The following is a 25,786-nucleotide window of genomic DNA, read 5'->3' on the forward strand; positions in this document are numbered from 1 at the left end:
GTCATGTATGGATGTGAGAGTTGGACTATAAGGAAAGCTGAGTGCCGAAGAATTGATGCTTTTGAACTGTGGTGTTGGAGAAGACTCTTGAGAGTCCCTTGGACTGCAAGGAGATACAAGCAGTCCATCCTGAAGGAAATCAGTCCTGAATATTCATTGGAAGGACTGATGCTGAAACTCCAATACTTTGGCCACCTGATGTGAAGAACTGACTCACTAGAAAAGAGTGACTCCCTCACGCTGGGAAGGATTGAAGGTGGGAGGAGAAGGGGATAACAGAGGATGAGATGGTTGGATGGCATCACTGACTTGATAGACATGTGTTTGAGTAAGCTCTGGGAGTTGGTGATGGACAGGGAAGCCTGGCGTGCTGCAATCTGTGGGGTTGCAAAGAGTCGGACACGACTGAGCAACTGATCTGAACTGATCTGAATTTTGTATAAAAGATGAGACAATATAATTGGCAGTGACTTAAATTCTGCTTTTTCTGAGCCCTAGTTCAGGAAAACAAGGCCCATCTTCTCCTTCAGACTAGATTGTTTTGATAAGCTGCAAAAAATTGTTCTTTCTATGTTGTTTTATAATAGCTGAGAGGTGAGTATGGATATTCCTGTATATTTTCAGCTCAGAAACTGGGAGCCTGGTATGTACCCAAGGTCTGCCCCAATTCTATGACATCAACTCTCCCTCTGAGGAATAGTATGTAAAATAAAAAGTTAAAATCCCCCCATCAGCCCTTTACCTAATCCCATTTCCCAGAGGTACTCTCTACTGATCCCTTGCAGGCATTTTTTTCTATGCATATACAAATACATAGGTACACACATAAAGTTTCTTTTAATATAATAGTTGAATTATATATGGATTACATGGACAGAAGTAAAATTTTAAACTAAAATGGAATTTTATTGGGTTGGCCAAAAAGTTTGTTTGGGTTTTTCTGTAATATCTTACAGAAAAATTTGAATGAACTTTTTGGCCAACCCAATGCTATATGTGGGAGACGTGGGTTCCATCTTTGGGCTGGGAAGATCCCCTGGAGGAGGGCATGGCAACCCACTCCAGTATTCTGGCCTGGAGAATCCCCATAGACAGAGGAGCCTGGTGGGCTACAGTCCATGGGGTCGCAAAGAGTCAGACACGACTGGGCAACTACATACAGCACAGCAATACTATATGTGTTGTTCCACACTTCCTTTTTCCATTTATCAGGGTCTCATGTCAACACATCAGCTCATGGTGATTTGCCGCCTTCTTCTACTACAGTTTGTTACTGAAACATCTATTTTTAATTCAACAAGAGCTACATGATCACATTCTAGATGCAAAATGTTCAAACAATACAGATAGAATGATAAAATCCTTCACAAAATAGAGAAAACCTTTCACAAAACTGCCATCCTTAACACATATACCACACACACACACTCTTTTAATCTCAGGCCCTTCCCTGGAGATAAACCATTGCTCTATTTGATGTATATCCTTCCAGATTCATTTACTCCCACAAAGAAATAGGTTGTTTAGTTGCTGTGTATATGGTTGACACGTAAGTGGTTCTAACCTGTACATAATGTTCCATAACTTACTCTTGATGATTTCTACATCTTATAACTATCTCATTCTGTCCTCCACTAGCTGATGTTTATTATTTATTATGCTATTATTTGCACCGTTCTAGGTATAGAAGCAAATAAGATGGATAGCCTCTATCTTCATGGACCTTACATTCTGATGGGACATTCAGACAATAAACCATGTAAATGAATAAGTAATATAATTTCAGGTAGTGCTAAGTAATATGATGAAGATAGAGTGGGCATTGGTAGTAAGTTCCTTACATATGAATTTGCAAGTTGCAAATGTTCAAAGATCCAAACATGCATGCCAGTCCCTGTATGCCAACTGTTATATCGTACTACTGTACTTTCCAAGGAACTGTACCAGAAGATTAAAATTTTTTTTTTATTTTTTGTGTTTGCTTTATTTGTCTGAAAAGTATTAGAAACCTATTACAGTACAGTACTATATAGCCAATTGTGTTAGTTGGGTACCCAGGCTACCTTCATTGGACTTACAAACACACTCTCAAAACAGAACTCATTTGTGTATAGGGGACTTCCTGTATTTGCTTCCTAGAGTAAGAAATACACTTTATACTGCTACTTAATATCCATCATAGAAACCTACACGCACAAAACCAATACACACACATGTACAGTTCAACAAATATTTCATGAAATAATATTTACCCTGATTAAGGGTGATGCATTGAATATTTTTATACTGTTCTATTTCATTCAAAGGAAAAACCCTGCTAATAATAAACTGCCTAATTGTCTTCATTGCCTACTAATAGTTTGTGACTTCATTTTGAAAAATATTACTGCAAGGAACCAGTTCTCTATTGAGAATTAGATGGTTTATAATTCTCTCCTGTTTCAAACAATGCTGCATGAAGCTGCTTTATCTTCATTTTGTGACTATTTCTGAGAACAAGATCCCTGACTGTATAATTACTATTTACTAAAAATTCCGATAAAATGTAGTCAACATATTGGAAAACTGAATTCTAACCCTGGATCTGTCATCACCATGATGTATACACTTTGGGTAATCTCTGGGCCTCAGTTTCCCCATCAGAAGCATGCTGATCTCAACATCCTAAAATCTGCTCTTAAGTAGATGCCCCACCCGCTGACTCATCGAGGGCAGGACTTCTCTCTGGCCCTTCTCCCCCTTTTCCGCTCACTGTTCCTCGGAAGCGGCCCAGGGAAAAGGGAAAAGGCAGGTCTGGGCGGGAGGGTGTGATGCTGGGTGGGGCAGAGGGAGGGGAAGAGGGAGGCCGGCCCCCCAGTAGGAAATGAGACGGTAAGAATAACACTTTATAAGCCTGCCGCCCTCTTTCTCCTCCCAAGCCCTGGCCACCTTCCAGCCTCCTCCCCTCCCAAACAGTCCTCATTTCTTCTTCCCCTAGGCAGCAGCTGGCGGAGCCCCCAGTCTGCCAGAGCCAAGAGCCCGGGTGGGGTTGAGAGTCTCAGCACAGAATGTTGACAACACTGCTGCCCCTGCTGCCGCTGCTCCTGCCCGGCTGGGCCCTCCGCAGCCAGGAAGCCTCAGATGGTGAGTCAAGGGCATATGTCCTGTCCTGGGATGGTTCCTGGGACTCAGCCTATCTGGGTGCCCGGGCAAGACCAGAGGAGAGTTTATCCCCTAGGTTCTGGGCCTGCAGCCAGCTGGATAGCTCCAGAGGGAAGGCGATCCTGGGGACTGGTTTGTGTCCCCAAGCCAAGGTGAGGAAGTTACAGTTTAGCTTCTGGGAAGGGGGAGATGGAGGAGGCTAGGGGGAAACAACGCTAGACAAATGGGAAAGGGGCTGGTAGAAAGGGTGAGAGAATTAGCCATGGGGAGAGGGGAGAGGTGGGTGGGTGAAGTCTGGAGAGGGAGAGGTCTGAGGGTGATGGTGGATGGAGGTGAGTTTAGGGAAGATGGGAAAAGAGATGAGACGAGAGATAGAAGGAATGAGAGAGACTCTGAGAAGTGATGGGAGTTTGGGGGAAAGACTAGGACTGAGAACTGGGAGGCAGAAGAGGAGACTAGAGATGGTGGAGGAAGACTGGTGAGGGGAAACTCAGGGGAGCGACAAGCTGCAGTCAGTAGGAAAACTCAATGGGGATCAGGCTGTCACAGTGGCTGCACTTAAGCAGAGAAGGGGAGTTTCTACCCTGCATTATAATTGCTCTCCCACCCCCTGCCCCAAAGAGACAGCAAATAACCAGTATTCAATGAGTGCTCACTACACTTAATACGTATATTGACTCATTTAACCTCAACAAAATCTTTGCAAGGTGGGTAATACTATTATCTCCATTTTACAAAGGAGACTGGTCACCTAGCAGGTAAGAACCTTGTCTGGGGATGACCCACACAGATATACTTATTCACATCTACAGATACAGAGCACAACTTCTCAGATGCAGACATGGACAGAGACACCCCCAGATTTACAAACTGGGACTCATTCCCTCCTCAGACATTCTCTGGGCACCAATTCCATGCCAGGCCCTTGGCAGGTGTAGGAGGCAGAGATAATCAGACATGATTCCAGTGCCAAGAGGGATGGAAGTCTGTGTGTTTGAAGACAGTTATGCAGAATCTGGGATCATTGAAATTGACTCACTGTGTATGGGAGGGTAAAGAGGAGAAGCATTAGGAAAACGTCTCTAAGGAGAGGGCAATAGAGCTGGGCCTTAAAGCATGAATAGAAGTTTGCCAAGAGGCAGAGCAACCCTGCCATGCTATTCACATGTCAGCCGAAAGCCAGCATGACAGACTCCAAGTACTGAAGTACTATCTAAGCATAGGGAAGAGACCCAAAGAGCTGGGAGGAGGGAGAGACAGGGGTGGGGGGTGCGGGAACCAGCCTTCGGGAAGCTTTGAATGTCAGGCTAAAGACTTTGGATCGAATCTATAGACAGATAGCTTATAGGGAGACAGTGTAGTCGAGTGGCTAAGAGTGCTGGATTCAGACGCCCTGCATGCTAATCTTAACTCTCCTATGCCACTTGTCTGTTTTCCATATGGATGGGGTTAATAATAGTAGCTACTACATCAACTTAATGGGAGGAAGGCACAAATAAGATAATAGTGCATGTAAAGTATAGTGCCCAGGTCATAATAAGCACTTAATAGCTATTATTCGGAGAAGGCAATGGCAACCCACTCCAGTACTCTTGCCTGGAAAATTCCATGGATGGAGGAGCCTGGTAGGCTGCAGTCCATGGGGTCGCAAAGAGTTGGACATGACTGAGCGACTTCACTTTCACTTTCATGCATTGGAGAAGGCAATGGCAACCCACTCCAGTGTTCTTGCCTGGGGAATCCCAGGGACTGCGGAGCCTGGTGGGCTGCCGTCTATGGGGTCGCACAGAGTCGGACACAACTGAAGCGACTTAGCAGCAGCAGCAGCTATTATTGTCGTTGCTGTTGATTGAGGAGTGTGTCCCTGGAAGATTTTAAGCAGAAGGATGTAATGTTATCTCTGGGCCAGGTGGAGGTCAGATAAAAAGGCATGAGACTAAAGGATGAGTGGAGGGGACGAGGAAATCACTACTCCAGTCCAGATGAGAACGACTAAGGCCTGAAGTAGGGCAGCAGCAGAACAGGCAGAGAATAGGAGATGAAATTGGGTCTTCATGTGAAAATGTGTTAGTCCCTCAGTCGTGTCCGATTCTTTGCAACCCCATGGACTGTAGCCCACCAGGCTCCTCTGTCCTTGGGAATTCCCAGGCAAGAATACTGGAGTGGGTTGCCATTTCCTTCTCCAGGGGATCTTCTGGACCCAGGCATTGAACCCAGGTCTCCCTCATTGCAGGTGTCTGAGCCACCAGGATTTAATAACCAACTGGAAATGGCGGGGGGATGGGGAGGGGGGGGGGGGGGAGGAAGGGGTGAGAGCTTGAAAGGAGGTCAGAGTGGCTCTTCCACTTGTCTGGATTATCCTGAGGCAACTGGCTTCTGCACGTCTAGCCTCAGTTTCCTCACCTGTAAAACAAAGATAATAATAACCCCTGTCCTGCGCTCCTGACAGAGTTACTTGACAGCGTCAAATGGGTGGAAGGGTGGGAGGGCAATTTATGTTTATAAAGGGCCAAGAAGGTGGGCGGCTGAACTCTGGGTGGGGAGTTATTATATCGAGTTACACGCTGACCCCTCCCACGCCGGCCCGGACCAGACGCTCTGACTTCCGCCCCCAGGCCCGTGGGAGCTCCAAATGATCCAGGTCTCCTACTTCCGCAACCCCTCTCAAGTGTGGCACTGGGGCAACGCGACGCTGGGGGGGGTCCTGACGCATGTGCTGGAAGGCCCAGGCCACAACGTCTCGATCCAACAGCTGCAGCCCTTGCAGGAGCCCGACAGCTGGGCACTCACGAAGAGATACCTGAATCGCTACCTGGAGGAGTTCGTGGGCTTGGTGCAGGTGGTGCACCAGGAGCGGGGCGTGACCTGTGAGTGACGCACACGGGGGCGGGGCTGGCGAGGGCGGGCCCTTGAGGTGGGAGGCGTGGCCTGTGGGCGGGCCATAACGAGGGGGGCGGGCTTATGGAAGAACGAGGCGGGGCCGAGTACTGGGATGGGTGTCCCCGCCCGGCGTTGCCTTTGCTGATTTGCTGGGTGGGTGCTTGAGGCTGGAGAAGAGTCGGTATCCTAGCTGACGTACTGTACTTTCCGTCAGGCCCTTTTCCTGCTTGGCAAGACTTCGAGGGGGTCCCTGTTGGGAATCCCTGTCCCTGGTCCACCTTACACCCTGATCTCCGTTTCCCCCTCACACCTGACACCTTTTCCACACTGTCCCCTGATCCTGAATCCCCTACCTACAGTTCCTCTGATCATTCGCTGCTCCCTGGGCTGCGAGTTGCCTCCTGAGGGCTCGGAAGCCCGTGTCTTCTTCGAAGTGGCTGTGAATGGAAGCTCCTTTGTAAATTTCCAGCCGAAGACAGCCTCATGGGTGGCGGAACCTCATGCACCGTCCAGAGTGGTCACCTACACGGTTGACCAGCTAAACAAGTACAATCGAACTCGGTACGAACTGCGGGAATTTCTACAGGACACCTGTGTGCAATACATTCAGAAACACATCACCACGAACAACTTGAAAGGTATGATGGGCTCAGGGAGGGACCTTGGGTGGGTTCCAAGCAAATGGGTGGAACTGAAAGATGGATACCTTGAGCAACAGGAGGCCCAGGGCTGGCGATTTGGGACTGAGTACACACATCTTATGTGAATTGGTAAACTAGCCCCTCCGCTACTTCCATTGGGGAAGAAATCCTTTGGGGAAGAAATCCTTTGGGGTTTGACTAAAACCATGGACTCACTTGTTTGGGGGTATGTTCTTCAAGCTAACTCTTCCCACGTTCAGCAGGAAGCCAAACAGGCCGTTCCTACACTTCACTGGTCCTGGGCGTCCTGGTGGGCTGTTTCATCGTCACTGGAGTGGCTGTAGGCATCTTCCTGTGCACAGGTGGACGGCGGCGGTGTTGATTATCTCCAGCCCTCGCTGGAAAAAGGCTAGACTGATTCAGCTCACTGCAGAACTGTGCAGACTCTCCGTCTGGGACATTATATTCCGGAAGATTTAGAGTGGCAGCTCATTTCTTCTCTGAGATCTGCCCGCCAAGAGTTTGGGGGAAGGAAGGAGAGGAGCCTAGGCAGACAGGGTACTCGACTTGCTAAGAACCAAAGAACTCCTATATTTTGCTGAATTGGTCTAGGAAATGAATGCTTATTTGTATTCGTGGAAAACAGATGATGGAGTTGGGGCAACAGAGGTGGTCTATGGCCCTTCTTTCAAAGACAGAATCTGAGGCATTCAAAACACACGACCAAGTAAAACAAGTCATCCACAACCCAAATAACCAACATTCTGTGCTTTCAGTTATGTTAGTTAGATTTGGGAAGAGACACTGGTGCAATAGAGGTAGTGGTAACCAGAGAAATGATGGAAGTGTGAAATTCAAGTAATATGGGACCAAGGAGTTATTAAGTAATCAATAATAATAACTAATAAAATTCCTTACTTATGTATACAGCATTATTTCCTCTACTTTGCAAAACTTTGGGGAAAGTAGCTCATACCGCCCCCCTCCCACCTTTTCTTAAGAAAGAGAGAACTTCTTTTTAAAAAAAAATACTTATTTGGCTGTGCCAGGTCTTAATTACAACATGTGGGATCTAGTTCCCTAACCAGGGAATTCCTTAACCCTTTGCTTCTACTTCCTCATGTCACACTCGCTATCCAATCCACTGCAATCTGACTTGTCTATAAACTGCTCTAAGATCATCAGTGACCTCTACATGTGAAACCTTCATCTTCCATGACATTTGCAACAATTCACTTTGTGGACTAGGAATTTCTTTTCACCCTAACTTCTGAGATAGCATACTTCTCACTTTTAAAAACTGTTCTGGCCACTCAGTCAGTCCATTTGTATGTGTCAGCTTCCTCAATTCACCTTTGAAATGTTGACTTCCTTAAAAATTCCTTTTTTGGCTCCTTTTGTCCCCCCTTAAACTGTACCATTTCCGGTGACCTATTAACTTCCATGACTTCAAATACTGTCTACATATGGTGGTTTCCGTGGGGAAACATCATGATGTCTTTGAGAGCATGTGCTTTGTCATAAGACAGACTCAAGTTTTACCTCCTTGAGCCAGGCACTTAACTTCCTCACTTCATAAACAAAAGGTATAATAAAATATACAAAAAGGGTGTAATAAATAACCCTTAAGGGTATAACAATACCTACCTCATAGATGCATTATGAGTATTAAATTTTATGTATATATAAGATAAATGGGCTTTCTGGTGGCTCAGCAGTAAAGAAACTGCCTACAGTGCAGAAGTGCGTTTGATTCCTGGGTCGGGAAGATCCCCTGAAGGAGGAAATGACAACCCACTCTAGTTTTCTTGCCTGGGAAATCCCATGGACAAAGGAGCCTGGCAGGTTACAGTTAATGGGGGTCACAAGAGGCAGACTCAACTTAGTGACTAAACCACCACCCTACCACCATATAAGACAATATATGTATACTTAATAAATCTGGCACTTGCTGCTGAGCTCCTGATCCACCCATATTTGCCTTGATTTTTGAAATCATCTCTACCTCAATATTTTGCAGACATTTCAAAGTCAACATGTTCAAAATGAAATTCCTTATCTATCTCCTCAATCCTGTTCTCTCTCATCTGTTGTTTACTCCAGGTTAAACAGAATTACCATCAAATCATATCAATGTAGAGACCTCAGTGTTAACCTTTGTTTACTCCCCTTCATCCCCACCTACAAAATACAGTATCTGTAGAATCCTCTCCTTCCTTTCCACTCTATTGCTTTGTTCACAAGGTCACAATTCATCTCTTTCTCTGGTAGGCACAACAGGTGTCCCACCCAGTTTTGCCTTCAAGGAAAGATGTACTGTTTAGCTATAGAGAATATAATCAGTAGATAACCTCTAAAGGCTCCCGTTCCTTTAGTGTCTGTCTCACTGCAGAGCACAGTCCTGCACAAGGTCATGCCCATCCTGGGAGCATTCTCACCCAGTGACTGAGCAAAGCCAGGGTATAAAGTATAAAGGTTCAGCCATTCTGACCCACTGTATTTCTTTCTAAATTTTGTTTGTTTATGGCTGTGCTGGGTCTTTGTCGTGTGCTCGAGTTCTCTCTAGTTGTGGCAGGTGGGGGCTACCCTTCGTTGCAGTGTATAGGCTTCTCATTGCGATGGCTTCCCTTGTTGTGAAGCACAGGCTCTAGGCTCACAGGCTTCAGTAGTTGCAGCACTTGGGCTCAGTAGTTGCGATTCACAGGCTGCAGAGTGCTGGCCCAGTGGTTGTGACACACGGGCTTACTTGTTCCAGCGCATGTGGAATCTTCTTGGACCAGAGATCAAACTTGTTCCCTGCTTGGCAGGCAGATTCTTAACCAGTGGACCACCAGGGAAGTCACTGAAATACAGGGAAACACCACTGTATTTCTGATGAGCTGTATTTACTCCAGAGCTCCCCACCAGGTTGGAGGAAGGGGAAAAGGCGCTCCTCTTGAATTGTAGCGGGACCCTCGGTGTTCCTCTCAGGTGGAGATGGGTATGTCGGGGAACTTCTTGAGTTGACGCAAGGGTGTTAAGGACCCTTTCGCGGTTCAAGAGTGAAGGTGTGATTTCCCTCGAGACGCTGCAGCGGAAAAGGGCCTCATCTCGCCTGGAGGGGAGAACCTCCTGGTTGTGGCAGGTTCCTCTCGAGTTACGACGGGGACCTCAGGGACCTGCTTGTGTGGCCTCAGGAAAGGCCAGTCTCCATGCCAGTTGGAGGGGTCTCTCGTGATTCCTATCTAGTTGGTGCAAAGAAACCAGCCTGGGTCTTTGTCAGACCTACATTATAGTTTGATTTCTCTTTTCAATCCTATTTCCTGACCCTAGTTAATGTCTTGCACTTCAAATCCTGTCTTGGCATCTGCTTCCCAAAGTTCCAACCTGTGACTGACTCTCTCTGTGTCTGTTTCCAAACAGAAAATTTCTCAGTCTTTTGACTAGACCATGATGATAGACTCTTCCTCATTTTTGTAATGATCTAGTTAAAGAAACCACAGCTGGAGTCACTGCTTTCATCACCACTGCATGGTGTCATCTTAAAGAAATTCTACCCTGTGTCTTACACTATTTGTTCAAGATTCAAAGTCCTGGTGAAAGCATTCAAATGGCCATGCCTGGATCATGTTGCCTTTGCCATAGTTACAAGGGGGTGATGGAGAGGGAAACTTTAAGCATCTTTGGTTTCTCTTGTGGGAGTTGGGACCCTATCTCTCATTAAGAAGACAGGCTTTCAGATGTTGGCAAAACAAAACCCTAAATGTTCCTATATCTCTTATTGTATTTACTCATTTACTTATCAATGCGTTTATTCATCCAGTAAATATTTGTCAGTACAATACTAAGTGATTAAGACATGATCCTTCTTGAGGAGCTCATTGTTTACTTGGCAAGATAAAACATACACAAATAAAAATAATACAAGACAAGGGACTTCCACGGTGGTCCAGTGGTTAAGAATCTGCCTTGCAATGCAGGGGACTTGGGTTCGATCCCTGGTTGGGGAACTAATATCCCACATGCCACGGGGCAACTAAGCCCACAGACTGCAGCTACTGAGCCCACATGCTCTGGAGCCCATGCACCTCGACTAGAGAAAGCCAAGCACCACAGCAAAGACCCAGGGCCAAAAAAAAAAAAAAAAGTGTTGAGATATCCTAATATCTGGAAGAAACATATAAAGATGCTATGGTGTGATTTACATAGTGCTTTATAGTTTTTAAATTCTTTAACTTTCATGTATAGTTTAATACTGCGTAAGATCTCTTAAGAAAGGCAGTCTCCTCATTTTAAATTAGGAAATAGGCTTAGTTAGAAGAGTAAAAAGGAAAGTAAGTAAACAAAGTAAGTGGGAGAGTCAGAATTCAAACCCATGCCTTCACATTCTAGAATTTATGCTTTTTCAACTCTTTCCAAAACAGAGCATCAGAGGAATGTGTGGGGGGAAGGGATGGGTTTTATGGAGGGTAAGATCTGACTGTGCACAGATAGAAAACATAGAGCAGCTTAAATAATGGCTTAGAGTTAGAAAAAAAACAGAGTAGATGTGAGGAAGGATAACCAGCCCAGTGGGGCTAGAGAATAGAGAGTGGAAAATGAGACTCGAGAGTAGGCTGGGGTTTTGTTGTACTGAACCTCTAATACCTGGTGAAGGAGTGTTCTCTAGGTGGAAAAAAAAAAAAAAAAAAACCTGGAAAATTATCACATGTTGTTGGATAGAAAACTGCTGAAGTTTTCTTTCCCCTTTCAGCTGCATTGTACTTATTTATTTATTTCAGACACACCCTGCAGCATGTGGGATCTTAGTTCCCTGAGCAGAGACAGACCCCTGTCCCCTTGCAGTGGGAGCATGGAGTCTTAACCACTGGCCCACCAGGGAAGTTCTCGGCTGCAGGTAGACTAAGACCCATCGACCCTAAGTTTAAGGGCCTGGCATGGACACATCCAGATCAAGACTGTACCAACCCTTCTCCCAAGTGAGGAGGCAAAACGGAAAGGAGAAGGTGGGAAGAAACCAGCCTGGAAGAGTGAAGTCTTGGAGTGTGAGTCAGATGTACTAATGCTCTGAGATGTTACATCATCCATTTCATCAGTGCTGGAGCTGCAGTAGTTCAGGCTTTCACCAACTCTAACTTGAATTGTTAGAATTAGATCTGACTCTCTTTTAGTCCCCTCGAAAAGTTGCCATCAGAATGCTTCTGATAACATGCCAGTCTTCAGTTCAGAATTCTTTAGTTCTTCCATTGTGTATAGGATAAAATCTAAATTCCTTAGTTTGGAGTTTAGGACTCTCCATAAACCAGCACCAACCTATCTTTTCTCTAGTTTCATCTTCAACCCCTCTGTCTCAGTCTGTTCAGACTGGGTGGCTTAAACGAAAAAGCATTTATTTCTCACAGTTCTCAAAGCTAGGAAGTTCAAGACTGAGCTGCTGGCATACTCAGTGTCTGATGAGGGCCTACTTCTTGGTCCACAGGTGCCCATCTTCTTAGTGTCCTCATAAGGTAGAACTGGGGAGGGGGCTCTCTGGAGTCTCTTTTCTAAGGGTACTTATCCCATTCATGACCTAATCACCTCCCAAATGTCCCACCTCCATATACCACCACAATGAGGATTAGGTTTCAACATCTGAATTTGGGAGGGGGAGACACAAACATTCAGTCTACAGTACCCTCCCCCTCTCTCAACCTGCCTTCTATCCTCTTCAAGCCACCCTTGTTTCCCCACCATACCTTGTCCTTTCTGGTCGTGCCATTTCATGCCACGTTCTTTTCTCTCCCTGGCAAATTCCTATCCAGCAATAATAATTGCAGGCTTCAGTACTCCATTTTTAAATAATTACAGAAAATCAATGACACAGAAGACTTGAACAATATAAACCAACTAGACCTAATACACATCTATAGGGTTCTCCATCCTACAACAGCAGAATATATATTCTTCTCAAGTTTACATGGACCATTTTCAAGGACAGATCATGTGTTAGGCCATGAAACAAGTCTCGATAATTTAAAAAGAAAATCATTAAAAGTATGTTCTTTGGGATTAAGTGGAATTAAGTTAGAAATCAATAAAAAGAAAATTTGGCAAATTCATAGATTTGTATGTAAACAACACATTCCTAAATTTTAAAATGGGTCAAAAAAAATTTCGTGAGCTAAACTAGAAAATAGTTTGAGGTGAGTGAAACATCTCAAAACTTATGAGATGTGGCTAGATTAGTTAGAGATGGGGGAAGTGTATAGGTTTAAGTGCCTATATTAAAAAAGAAGGAATAGCTCAAATCAGTAACCTAACGTTCCATCTAAGAAGCTAGAAGAAGAGGAGCAACTTCAACCTAAATCTAGTAGAAGAATGGAATTAATAAGCTTTAGAGTGGATAAGTGAAATAGAGACTATAAAAAATAAAACAAGAGTTGATCTTTGAAAAAATAAACAAATTTGACAAAACTTTTAGCTAGACTTATCAAGAAAAAAGAGAAGATCAAGTTACAAATATTATCACAGAAATTAAAATGATTGTAAGGACTAGTACAAACAACTGTTTGTCAACAAATTAGATAACACTGATGAAACTGACAAATTCCTAAAAAATACAAACAACTGACCCAGACTAAGAAGACATGAAAATGTAAAACTAGACTTATAACAAGCAAAGATGTTGAATTAGCAATTTTTAAACTTCCCACAAAAAAATGCCAGCCCAGGCCCAAATTACTTCACTGGTGAATTCTACCACATTTAAAGAACTAACATTAATCCTTGATAAACTCTTTCAAAAAATAGGAGAGGGAACACTTTCCAGGTCATCCTATGAAGCCAGTATTACTTTGAGACCAAAACCAGATAGAGAATTACAAGACAGCTACAGCTATCTAATTAATAGAGACACAAAAATTCTTAACAAAGTATTAACAAATTGAATCCAACAAAATATAAAAAGGATGACATACCATGATAAAGTAAGATTTATCCCAGGGATAAATGGCTCAATTTATGAAAGTCAGTCTGTGTAATACACCATATCAATAAAATAAAAGACAAAATCAACCCAGTCAGTAGATGAAGAAAGAGCATTTGATAAAATCCAATACCTTGTATGAAAAACACACTTAACAAATTAGAAATAGAAGAGAACTTGTTCAACCTTATAAACATTATCTACAGACAAGCCCACAGTTAACATCATACTTAACTTTTTCCCTAAAATCAGAAACAACAAGAATTTCTGCTCTACCTACTTTTAAAAAATACTATATCAATACTTCAGGTTCTACAGGTAAGAATAAAATCAGGCGAGAAAAAAGGCACCTAGATTGGAAGGGAAGAAATAAAAGTATATCTGTTCAGAAATGACATGATTTTATATGTGGAAAATCTTTAAAAATCTACTAAAAACAGCTATTAGAGCTAATAAACAAGTTTGGCAACATTGCAGAATACAAGATCAATATATAAAAACAAATTGTAATCCTATGCACTAGCAATAAACCATCCAATAATTAATTTAAGAAGAAAAATTCCTTTAGAATAGCATGAAAAAGAATAAAATACTTAAAAATAAATTTAACAAAAAAAGCATAAGATCTTTAAAACAAAAAGTAAAAATCTTTATCGAAAAAAATTAAAGAAGTTCTAAATAAATGAAAAACAGCCTGTATTCCTTGATCAGAGACTTAATATATTAAGGCAGCAATAGTCTCCAAACTAATCTACAGATTCAATGCAGACTCTATTAAAATCTCAACTGCCTTTTTTTTTTTGTAGAAATTGGTAAAATTCATATGGAAGTGCAAGAGACCCAAAATAGCCCACAAAAATATATTGGAAAAAAAAGTTGGGGACTAACACTTCTTGATTTAAAAACTTACTACAAAGCTACAGTGATCCACAGAGTATTTTACTGGCATAACAACAGACATATAGATCAATGGGAAAGGACAGAGACTCCAGAAATAAACCCTTATATCATGGTCAACTGATTTTCTCCAATTTGCTAACATAATTCAATGGAGAAAGAATAATTTTTTCAATAAATGGTGCTGGGATGGCTGGATATCAACATGCAAAAGAATGAAGTCAGAATTCCAACCTTACACTAAAAACACAAATCAACTCAAAATGGATCAAAGTACTAAATATAAGCCATGAAACTCTTAGAAGAAAACGTAAGTGTAAATATTGGCCTAAGATTGGGTGGTGATTTCTTAGCTATAATACAAAACATACAGGCAACAAAGGAAGATAATAGATAAATTGCACTTCATCAAAATAAAATACTTTGGTGCTTCACAACACACTATCAATAAAATGAAAACATATCCCACAGAATAGAGGAACATATTTGTAAATCGTATATCTAATAAGGATCTAGTATTGAGAATATATAAAGAGCTCTTATAACACAAAAATAAAAAGATAATCCAATATAAAAACAGGCAAAAAATTTGAATAAGCATTTCTTAAAAGAATATATGTCAGTGGTCAAAAGCACATGAAAAGATGTTCAACATCATTAATCATTCAGTTCAGTTCAGTCGCTCAGTCGTGTCCGACTCTTTGTGACCCTATGAACCGCAGTGCACCAGGCCTCCCTGTCCATCACCAACTCCCGGAGTTCATCCAAACCCATGTTGGAAACGCAAATTGAGGCTATACTGAGATACCATTTCACACCATCAAGAATGGCTAAAATTTAATGACAGACAATAAACCAGTATTGGTGAGGATGTGGAGAAAGTGGAACCCTCAGATATTGCTGTTGGAAATATAAAATGGTACGCCTACCTCGGAAGTCATTGAACAGTTCCCAAGGAGTTAAACGTACTTTTCAATTGACTCAGCAATTCCATTCCTGGAATGTACTCAAGAGAATTGAAAATATGTCTACACAAATGCTTCTACATAAATGTTCATAGCAGTATTGTTCATAACAGCCAAAGGGTGGAAACAATTCAAATATCTATCAGTTGATGAATGGATAAACAAACTGTGGTGTGTTTCTACAACAGAATATTGCATAGCCATAAACATGAATGAAGTACTGATAATGTGCTACAACAAGGATAAGCCTTGAAAACATTATGATAAATAAAAGAAGCCAGTCACAAAGAAACACATCTTGCATGATTCCATTTACCTGAAATGTCCAGAATAGGAAATCCATAGATATAGAAAATATATTGGTGGTGCTTAGTGTTGGGAGGAGGAGGTGTTGAGAGAAGGTGACTGCTAAAGGATACAGGGTTACTTTCTGGGGTAATTACAATATTCTAAATTTGGACTGTGATGATAGTTGCACAAGATAGAGAAAACACTGAATTGCATTCTTTAAATGGATGAATTTTATGGTATGTGAGTTATATCTCAATGCAGGTGTACCTTGTTTTATTGTGTTTTGCTTTATTACACCCCACAGATGTTGTAGGGTTGTGGGTTTGTGTTTCTTTTTTTTTTTATTGGAGTATAATCATTTTACAATGTTGTGTTGGTTTCTGCCGTACAACAAGGTAAATCAGCTATGCTGCTGCTGCTGCTAAGTCACTTCAGTCATGTCCAACTCTGTGCGACCCCGTAGACGGCAGCCCACCAGGCTCCCCCATCCCTGGGATTCTCCAGGCAAGAACACTGGAGTAGGTTGCCATTTCCTTCTCCAATGCATGAAAGTGAAGTTGCTCAGTGGTGTCCGACTCCATCAGCCATAAGGATACATATATCCCTTCCCTCTTGAGTATCTCTCCCATTCCCTACACCCCCACCTCTAGGTCATCACAAAGCACCAGACTGGGAGTTGTTTTATACAGCAACTTCCCACTAGCTATCTATTTTACATATTGCAGTTTTTTTACAAACTGAAGGTTTGTGGCAACCCTGCATTGAGCAAGTCTACCAGAGGCATTTTTCCAACAGCATTTGCTTACCTCCTGTCTTTGTGTCACATTTTTGTTAATTCTCACAATATTTCAACTTTTTCATCATTATTACATTTGTTATGGTGGTCTGTGATCACTGATCTTTGATGTTACTGTTGTAATTGTTTGGGGGCTCCATGAACTCTGCTTATATAAGATGGCAAACTTATTAAATGTGTGTGCTCCACCAACTGACCGTTCCTCTGTGTCACTCCCTTTCCTTGGGCCTGTCTATTCCCTGAGACACAGCAGTATTGAAATTAGGCCAGTAATAATCCTACAATGGCTTCTAAGTGTTTACATGAAAGGAAAAGTTGTGCATTTCTCACATTAAATCAAAAGTTAGAAATTATCAAGGTTAGTGAGAAAGGCATATTGAAAGCCAAATTAGGCTGAAAGCTAGACCTCTTGTACCAAAAAGTTAACTAAGTTGTGATTACAAAGGAAAAGTTCTTAAAGGAAATTAAAAATGCTACTTCAGTAGCTCATGAATGATAAAGAAGTGAAACAGCCTTATTGCTGATATGGAGAAAGGTTGATCTGGAGAGAGGATCAGACCAGCCACAACATTCCCTTATGTCAAAGTTTCATCCAGAATAAGGCCCTAACTTGCTTCCCTAGGGGCTCAGCTGGTAAAAAAAAAAATCTGCCTGCAATAGGGAGACCTGGGTTCGATCCCTGGGTTGGAAAGATACCCTGGAGAAGGGAAAGACTACCCACTCCAGTATTCAGGCCTGGAGAATTCCATGGACTGTATAGTCAAGGGGGTCGCAAAGAGTTGGACACAACTGAGCAAATTTCACTTTCACTCTTCAATTCTATGAAGCCTGAGAGAGGTGAGGAAGTTAGAGAAGAAAAGTTTGAAGCTAGCAAATGTTAGTTCATGAGGTTGAGGAGAGAAGCCATCTCTGCAACATAAAAGTGCAAGGTAAAGTAAAAATGCTGATGTAGTTGTAGTTCAGTAGCTCTTTGTGACTCCATGGACCACAGCATGCCAGGCTTCCCTGTCCTTCACCATCTCCCAGAGCTCTATCATCCCCTTCTCCTGCCTTCAATCTTTCCCAGCATCAGGGTCTTTTCCGAGTCAGCTCTTCACATCAGATGGCCAAAGTAGTGGAGCTTCAGCTTCAGCATCAGCATCAGTCCTTCCAATGAATATTCAGGGCTGATATAGAAGTTGCAGCAAATTACCCAGATGTAGTGAAAATAAGTAATGAAGGTGGTCACACTAAACAAGTGGGCTTCCCCAGTGGCACTAGTGGTAAAAAGAATCTGCCTTTCAGTGCAGAAGACACCAGAGACACTAGTTCGATCCCTGAGTCAGGAAGATCCCCTGGAGTAGGAAATGGCAACCCACTCCAATATTCCTGCTTGGAGAATTCCATAGACATAGAAAAGCAGCACACACCACACAACAGATTTTCCGTGTAAATGAAACACCCTTTTATTGGAAGATGCCATCTAGGATTTTCATAGCTCAAGAAGAGAAGTCAATACCTGGCTTTAAAGATTCAAAAGGCAGGCTGACTCTCTTGTTAGGTGTTAATCCACCTAGTAACTTTAAGTTGAAGCCACTGGTCATTTACTATCCTAAAAATCTTAGGGCCCTTAAGACTATGCTAAATCTACTTTGCCTGTGCTCTATAAATGGAATAACAAAGCTTGGATGACAGTGCATCTGTTTACAACAGAGCTTACTGAATATTTTAAGCCCACTGTTGAGATCCACTTCTTTGGAATAAAAATTTTAAAAAAGATTCCTTTCAGAATATTACTGCTCATTAATGCAACTGGTCACCCAAGAGCTCTGATGAAGATAGACAGTGAGGTTAATGTTATTTTCATGCCTGCTGACACAACATCCATTCTGTAGCCCATGGATCAAGGAGTCATTACAACTTCAACTTTCTTTATTTAAGAAATACTTTCCGTAAGCCTATAGTTGCCATCGTGGTGATTTCTCTGATGGATCTAGGCTAAGTCAATTAATAACCTTCTAGAAAGGAGTCACCATTCTAGATGCCATTAAAGACATATAAGACAAGGCTGGACTTTTCTGGCAGTCCAGGGGTTAAGAATATGCACTTGCAGTACAGGGGGTGGGGTTCAATCCCTGGTCCAGAAACTAAGATTCCATGCCATTTGGCACAGTCAAAAAAGATACATGTATATTAAGGGGTCAAATAGCAACATTAACAGAAATTTGGAAGAAGTTGATTCCAACCCTCATCAGTGACTTCAAAAAGTTCAAGACTTCAGCAGAGAAAGCAACTGCAGATGGTGTGGAAATAGCAAGAGAATTAGAGGTAGAAATGCAGCCTGAATATGGGACTGAGTTTCTGTAGTCAAGATAGCATGGTACTGGCACAAAAACAGAAATATAGGCCTCTTTCTATCTGTTAAGTTTTCTTTGGAGAAATGTCTATTTAGGTCTTCAGCCCATTTAAAAATATACATATTTATTTATTTATTTGACTGCTCCAGGTCTTAGTTGTGGGGTCTTTAGTTGTGGCATGTGGGATGTAGTTTCCTGATCATGGATTGAACCTGAGCCCCCTGCATTGGGAGCTCAAAGTCTTAGCCACTGGACCACCAGGGAAGTCCCTTCAGCCTGTTTTTTGACTGGGTTGCTTGTTATTTTTGGCATTGAGCTGCATGAGCTATTTGTATATTTCGGAGATTAATCCCTTGTTGGTTGCTTTGTTTGCAAATACGTTCTCCTATTCTGAGGGTTGTCTTTTCATCTTGTTTATGGTTTCTTTTGCTATGCAAAAGCTTTTAAGTTTAATTAGGTCCCATTTATTTATTTTTGTTTTTATTTTCATTGTTCTAGGAGGTGGGTCAAAAAGATCTTGCTGCAATTTACGTCAGAGTGTTCTGCCTATGTTTTCCTCTGGAAGTTTTTGTAATGTCCAGCCTTACATTTAAGTTTTTAACCCATTTTGAGTTTTTGTTATGATGTTAGGGAGTATTCTAATTTCATTCTTTACATATAGTTGTCCAGTTTTACCCAAACTGCTTATTGAAGAGACTTTTTCTCCATTATATATTCTTATCTGCTTTGTCATAGATTAAGTGATCATAGGTGTGTGGGTTTATCTCTGAGCTTTCTGTCCTGTTCCATTGAACTATATTTTTGTTTTTGTGCCAGTATCATACTGTTTTGATTACTGTAGCTTTTTAATATTGTCTGAAGTTAGGAAGCCTGATCCCTCCAGCTCTGTTTTTCTTCCTCAAGATTGCTTTGGCTATTCAGGGTCTTTTGTGTTTCCATACAAATTGTAAGGTTTTTTTGTTCTAATTTTCTGAAAAATGTCATTGGCAATTTGATAGGAAAGGCACTGAATCTCTAGGTTGCTTTGGGTAGTATAGCCATTTTCACAATATTGATTCTTCCAATCCACCAACATAGTACCTCTCTTGATCTGTGTCATCTTTGATTTCTTTCATCAGTATTTTACAGTTTAATTTCTTTTTCTGGTCTTTTATTGCTAGTGTATCAAAATGAAATTAGTAGAAAGAAATAAATCCTAAAAATCAGAGCAGAAATAAATGAAATAGAAACAAAGAAAAGTAGCAAAGATCAGTGAAACTAAAAACTGGTTCTATGAGAAGATAAACAAAATAGATACACTTTTAGCCAGATTCATCAAGAAAAAAAGAGAGAGGGCCCAGATCAATAAAATTAGAAATGAAAAAGGAGAAATTACAACTGACACCGCAGAAACACAAAGGGTCATAAGAGGCTACTACAAGCAACTATATGTCAATAAAATGGATAACCTGGAAGAAATTGACAAATCCTTAGAAAGGTATAAGCTTCTAGGACTGAACCACGAAGAAATGGAAAATATGGACAGACCAATCACAAGTAATAAAACTGAGACTGTGATTAAAAACCTTCCAACAAATAAAAGTCCAGGACCAAACGGCTTCACAGGCAAATTCTATCAAACATTTAGAGAAGAACTAACACCTATCCTTCTCAAAATCTTCCAAAAAACTACAGAAGAAAACTCCCAAGCTCATTTTACAAGGTCACCATCACCCTGATACCAAAACCAGACAATGATATCACACACACACACAAAAAAGAGAAAATTACACACATTGATGAACATAGAAGCAAAAATCCTCAACAAAATAATAGCAACCAGAATCTAACAATACATTAAAAAGATCATACACCATGATCAAGTGGGAGTTATCCCAAGGATATAAGGATTCTTCAATACATGCAAATCAATCAATATGATACACCATGTTAACAAATTGAAGAATAAAAACTATACAGTCATCTCAATAGATGCAGAAAAAGCTTTTGACAAAATTCAACACTATTTATGACAAAAAGTCTCCAGAAAGTGGGCATAGAGGGAACCTACCTCAACATAATAAAGGCCATATATTGAAAATACACAGAAAATATAATTTTCAATGGTGAAAAACTGAAAGTATTTCCTCTAAGATCAGGAACAAGACAAGAATGTCCACTCTTGCCACAATTATTCAACATAGTTTTGGAAGTCCTAGCACAGCAATCAGAGAAGATAAAGATATAAAAGTAATCCAAACTGGAAAAGAAGTAAAGTAATCACTATTTGCAAGTGACATGATACTGTACGTAGAAAATCCTAAAGATGCCACCAGAAATGGCAGTGCTAATCAGTGAATTTGGTAAGGTTCCAAGATACAAAATTAATGAACTGAAATCTCTTGCATTCCTACACCATGTACTCTCATCAGGTCATACACTCTTGACCTGATGGAAAAACTGAAGCTGGGACAAACTAAGCAGCTTGTCCGAGGTTCCACAGTTATCTGGTATGAAAACTGACACTAGAACTTAGGACTTCTGATTTTTGATCCTGAATTAATGCTCCTTTACCATGCTGTGAGAGGTGACAGGAGTCATAAGTTGTAGAGGTAATGGGATTACTTGCAGGGTTTTTCTGAAAGTTCTTGTTCACATCCCGAAGAAGGAGAGGTAAAGCATCAGAAAAACAGTGGGATGAGTAACTCTGACCTTCTAGGGAGATGATATGATTCTCATTTCTAGAAAGTTCTACACAGTAAAGAGTTAATAGAAGGTTTGGCTTCCCTGGTGGCTCAGACGGTAAAGCATCTGTCTACAATGTGGGAGACCTGGGTTCTATCCCTGGGTCAGGAAGTTACCTGGAGAAGGAAATGGCAACCCACTCCAGTACTCTTGCCTAGAAAATCCCATGGATGGAGGAGCCTGGTGTCCATGGGATCGCAAAGAGTCAGACACGACTGAGCGACTTCACTTCACTTTGTTGCCTATGCTTATACATGTGAGTATTTGTTCATAGCTATGTGACCTTGGCTAAGTCACACTCTGCCAAAAGAGAACTTAAATTTCTGAGTTACTTTCCAGCTCTGATAACGAGAATTTTAAGTTCCTAAGTCCAGACAGCTGGCATTTGGGAACTGTAAGAGTTTTAGAAATCCCATTCTTCTTCCTGGAACAACCGCAGAATGTTTGGCTTAGGCCTACCCATCAGTAGCCAGCCTATTGAAGGCCCAATTTGAGTTTACACAATAAGTAAACAAATCTGGAATAAATTTAAACAAGTAATGCCCTCATATATTCTCAAAGCCTCCTTCTGGGTAGTTTGGCTTGCAGTCTTCTCCCTCCTTTTAATTTAATTCAATATGTATGGTTTTATGGATAAATGGAACAGAATAGAGAACCCAGAAATAAAGCCCCTCACCTATGGTCAATAACCTTTGACAAAGGAGGCAAGATGATCCAATGGGGAAAAGGCAGTTTCTTCAGTAAGTAGTGTTTGAAAAGCCGGACTGCTGCATATAAATAAATGAAATTAGAATACTTCCTCATGCCATACACAAAAATAAACTTAAATGGTTTGAAGACTTAAATATTAGAAAAGACACCACAAAACTTCTGTAAGAGGACATAGGCAAAACATTCTCTGACATAAATTGTAGCAATGTGTTCTTAGGTCAGTCTCCCAAGGCAACAGAAATAAAAGTAAAAATAAACAAATGGGGCCTAATCAAGCTAGCAGGCAGGTCTGGTTCAGTCTCCTGTGGGGTCAGTGCGCCTTTCCCCTGAGTCTTGGTACACGTAATATTTTATTTGTGCCCTCCAAGACTGGAGTCTCTGTTTCTCCCAGTCCTGTGGAAGTCCTGTAATCAAGTCCTGCTGGCCTTCCAAGTCAGATTCCCTGGGGATTCCCAGTCCCTTTGCTGGATCCCCAGGATGGAACGGCTGACATGGGGTTCAGAACCTTCTCAACAGTGGAAAAATGTCTTTGATGTTATTGTTCTCCTGTTTGTGGGTAGCTCACCTGGAGGGTATGGGATTTTATTTTATTATGATTGTGCCCCTCCTACCATCCCATTGCAGCAGCTTCTTTGTCTTGGACATGTGGTATCTTTTTTTTGGTGGGTTCCAGTGTCCTCCTATCAATGGTTGTTCAGCAGCTAGTTGCAATTTTGGTGCTCTCCCAGGAGGAGATGAGCACACATCCTTCCATTCCACCATCTTGAACCAAGTGGAGATATGCAACCTTCCAGAAAAAGAATTCAGATTAATGTTGGTAAAGATGATCCAGGATCTTGGGAAAAGAATGGAGAAGATGCAAAAAATGTTTACCAAAGACCTAAAAGAACTAAAGAACAAACAAACAGAGATGAACAATGTACTAGAAGGAATCAACAGCAGGATAACTGAGGCCTAAGAACAGATGTGGGCTTCTCTTGTGGCTCAGCTGGTAAAGAATCCACCTGCAGTATGGGAGACCTGGGTTTGATCTCTGGGTTGGGAAGACCCCCTGAAGAAGGGAACAGCTGCCCACTCCAATATTCTGGCCTGGAGAATTCCATAGACTTGTACAGTCCATGGGGTCACAAAGAGTCAGACATGACTAAGCAACTTTCACTTTCACTTCCAAGAACAGATAAGTAACCTGGAAGATAGAACTGTGGAAATCAGTGCCACAGAACAAAACATTGAAAAAAAGAATGAAAAAAGAAAATGAAGAAAGCCTAAGAGGCCTCTGAGACAACAGAGTCCAATACATGATTGTTTGATGAATGAATAATGAGTGGATTGTGGATGGATATGGTAGCATAAAGGCAAACAGGGTGAAGGAGCACCATATGTTTGGAAAATAATAAATGGTCTGATCTGGCTGCTCTGAATATAGTCTACATAAATGTCTTGGGACATAAAATGGATCATTTAAGTACCAGATTAAGAGCTCCATGCTGGGGCCAGTCTGTGGTGGCCCATTGGTTAAAAATCTGTGCTTCCACTGCAGGGGACGCGGGTTCGATCCCTTGTCGAATGCTGGGCAGCAAAGCCAATTTTAAAAAGAAAGAAGGAAAGAATGCCATGCTAAGAAGTTACACTTAATTCTACAGGCAGTAGGTAATTAGTTCCTCCTCTAGGGAAATCAAAATCACTGCAGATGGTGATTGCAGCCATGAAATTAAAAGACGCTTACTCCTTGGAAGGAAAGGTATGACCAACCTAGATAGCATATTCAAAAGCAGAGATATTACTTTGCCAACTAAGGTCCGTCTAGTCAAGGCTATGGTTTTTCCTGTGGTCATGTATGGATGTGAGAGTTGGACTGTGAAGAAGGCTGAGTGCCGAAGAATTGATGCTTTTGAACTGTGGTGTTGGAGAAGACTCTTGAGAGTCCCTTGGACTGCAAGGAGATCCAACCAGTCCATTCTGAAGGAGATCAGCCCTGGGATTTCTATGGAAGGAATGATGCTGAAGTTGAAACTCCAGTACTTTGGCCACGTCATGAGAAGAGCTGACTCATTTGAAAAGACTCTCATGCTGGGAAAGATTTAGGGCAGGAGGAGAAGGGGACGACAGAGGATGAGATGGCTGGATGGCATCACGGACTCGATGGACGTGAGTCTGAGTGAACTCCGGGAGTTGGTGATGGACAGGGAGGCCTGGCGTGCTGTGATTCATGGGGTTACAAAGAGTCAGACACGACTGAGCGACTGAACTGAACTGAACTAGGGAAATCAAACACGCTTGTTCGTCCTTGTAGCCTTAGTAACTAGAACAGTGCCAGGAATTTAGAAGAAAGACAACAAATGGCTAGATGAATGAATAAATTGAGATTTTTTGAGAAATGAAGTTATGTCATCCAGTCTTCTGCTTAGTTAATAGTAATAATAATTCCTTTTGTATACAGTTTTATCAGTACAGAAACATTTTTATTCTATTATCTCGTTAAAATTTTTGTTGATCTGCCAAATAAGTTTATTAGGAAAGAAGAGCAGGTATTATCCTCATTTCCTGGTGGATGTTATTATTCTCATTTCCTGATGGATGTTGTTATTCTCATTTCCTGGCAGATGTTATTATTCTCACTTGGAGTGTTCGGAATCCAAACTCTGCTTCCTCTGATATCCCCTCGTACAGCTGAAGGGCTGGAGTATGTGGACCTACATGTAACAGCCTCAGCCTCACTCCACACTTACCAGACTCAAGATTTCTGTATATTCCCTCCTCAAATAGATTCAGTTCTACAGTGCAGGGATATTTTACTGATTAATTAATGGAGAGCCTGGTAAAAATTATCATGATGCCATTAGCAGACACTTAATCAAATTCTCCTGTAGATATTTCTGTCCTTTTCCCCAAGATACCAGTCCCGAGCCATCAACTCATCTCCCTTCCTTCTCTTTCCTCTCCAAAGCCCTCTCCACCAAAATAAACCAGCAACAATTCTGTGTGTGTATGTACTTCCCAGGCAATGCTAGTGGTAAAGAACCCGCCTGCCAATGCAAGAGACATAAGAGATGTGGGTTCTATCCCTGGGTTGGGAAGATCCCCTGGAGGGGTGCATGGCAACCCACTCCAGTATTCTTGCCTGGAGAACCCCATGGACAGAGGAGCCTGGTGGGTTACAGTCCATGGGTTTGCAAAGAGTCAGGCACAACTGAAACGACTTAGCATGGATTCCTTTCTACGAAACAGAAATCTTGTCACTTTTTTTCTTTAGTTTTTAAAATTTCCTCAGGCATATCCGTTGGTCTCTCTCTCTTTTCTTTCTTCTTCTTTTTTTGCTGCACCTTGAAGCATGTGGATTCTTAGTTCCCCAATCAGGAACTGAACCAGGGCTCTTAGCAGTGAGACCTTGGAGTCCTCACCACTGGACTTCCAGGAATTCCCTCCCATGGTATCTCATTCCATCCAGTAACAGGTGAAGA

The 25,786-nt window shown here is 41.8% G+C and overlaps 1 protein-coding gene across 4 annotated transcripts in view; it reads left to right on the plus strand.

The window, feature by feature from the left end:
• The first annotated feature begins 2,998 nt into the window (after nucleotides 1-2,998).
• Nucleotides 2,999-25,786, plus strand: part of PROCR (protein C receptor) — a 34,219-nt gene continuing 11,431 nt past the window's right edge. Inside the window, exons 1-4 of one of the 4 annotated variants that reach the window (XM_015099846.4) lie at nucleotides 2,999-3,123; nucleotides 5,757-6,008; nucleotides 6,381-6,659; nucleotides 6,923-10,560. In XM_015099846.4, coding sequence (XP_014955332.2) covers nucleotides 3,048-3,123; nucleotides 5,757-6,008; nucleotides 6,381-6,659; nucleotides 6,923-7,044 — 729 coding nt within the window. In that variant the 5' untranslated portion in view covers nucleotides 2,999-3,047 and the 3' untranslated portion in view covers nucleotides 7,045-10,560. Of the gene's footprint in view, nucleotides 3,124-5,756; nucleotides 6,009-6,380; nucleotides 10,561-25,786 lie in introns of those variants that run through there. The other 3 variants (XM_012189121.5, XM_042230086.2, XM_060397023.1) reach the window with 3 other exon arrangements.

Source organism: Ovis aries, chromosome 13 (assembly GCF_016772045.2).
Source record: "Ovis aries strain OAR_USU_Benz2616 breed Rambouillet chromosome 13, ARS-UI_Ramb_v3.0, whole genome shotgun sequence".
Taxonomy (NCBI): Eukaryota; Metazoa; Chordata; class Mammalia; order Artiodactyla; family Bovidae; genus Ovis; species Ovis aries.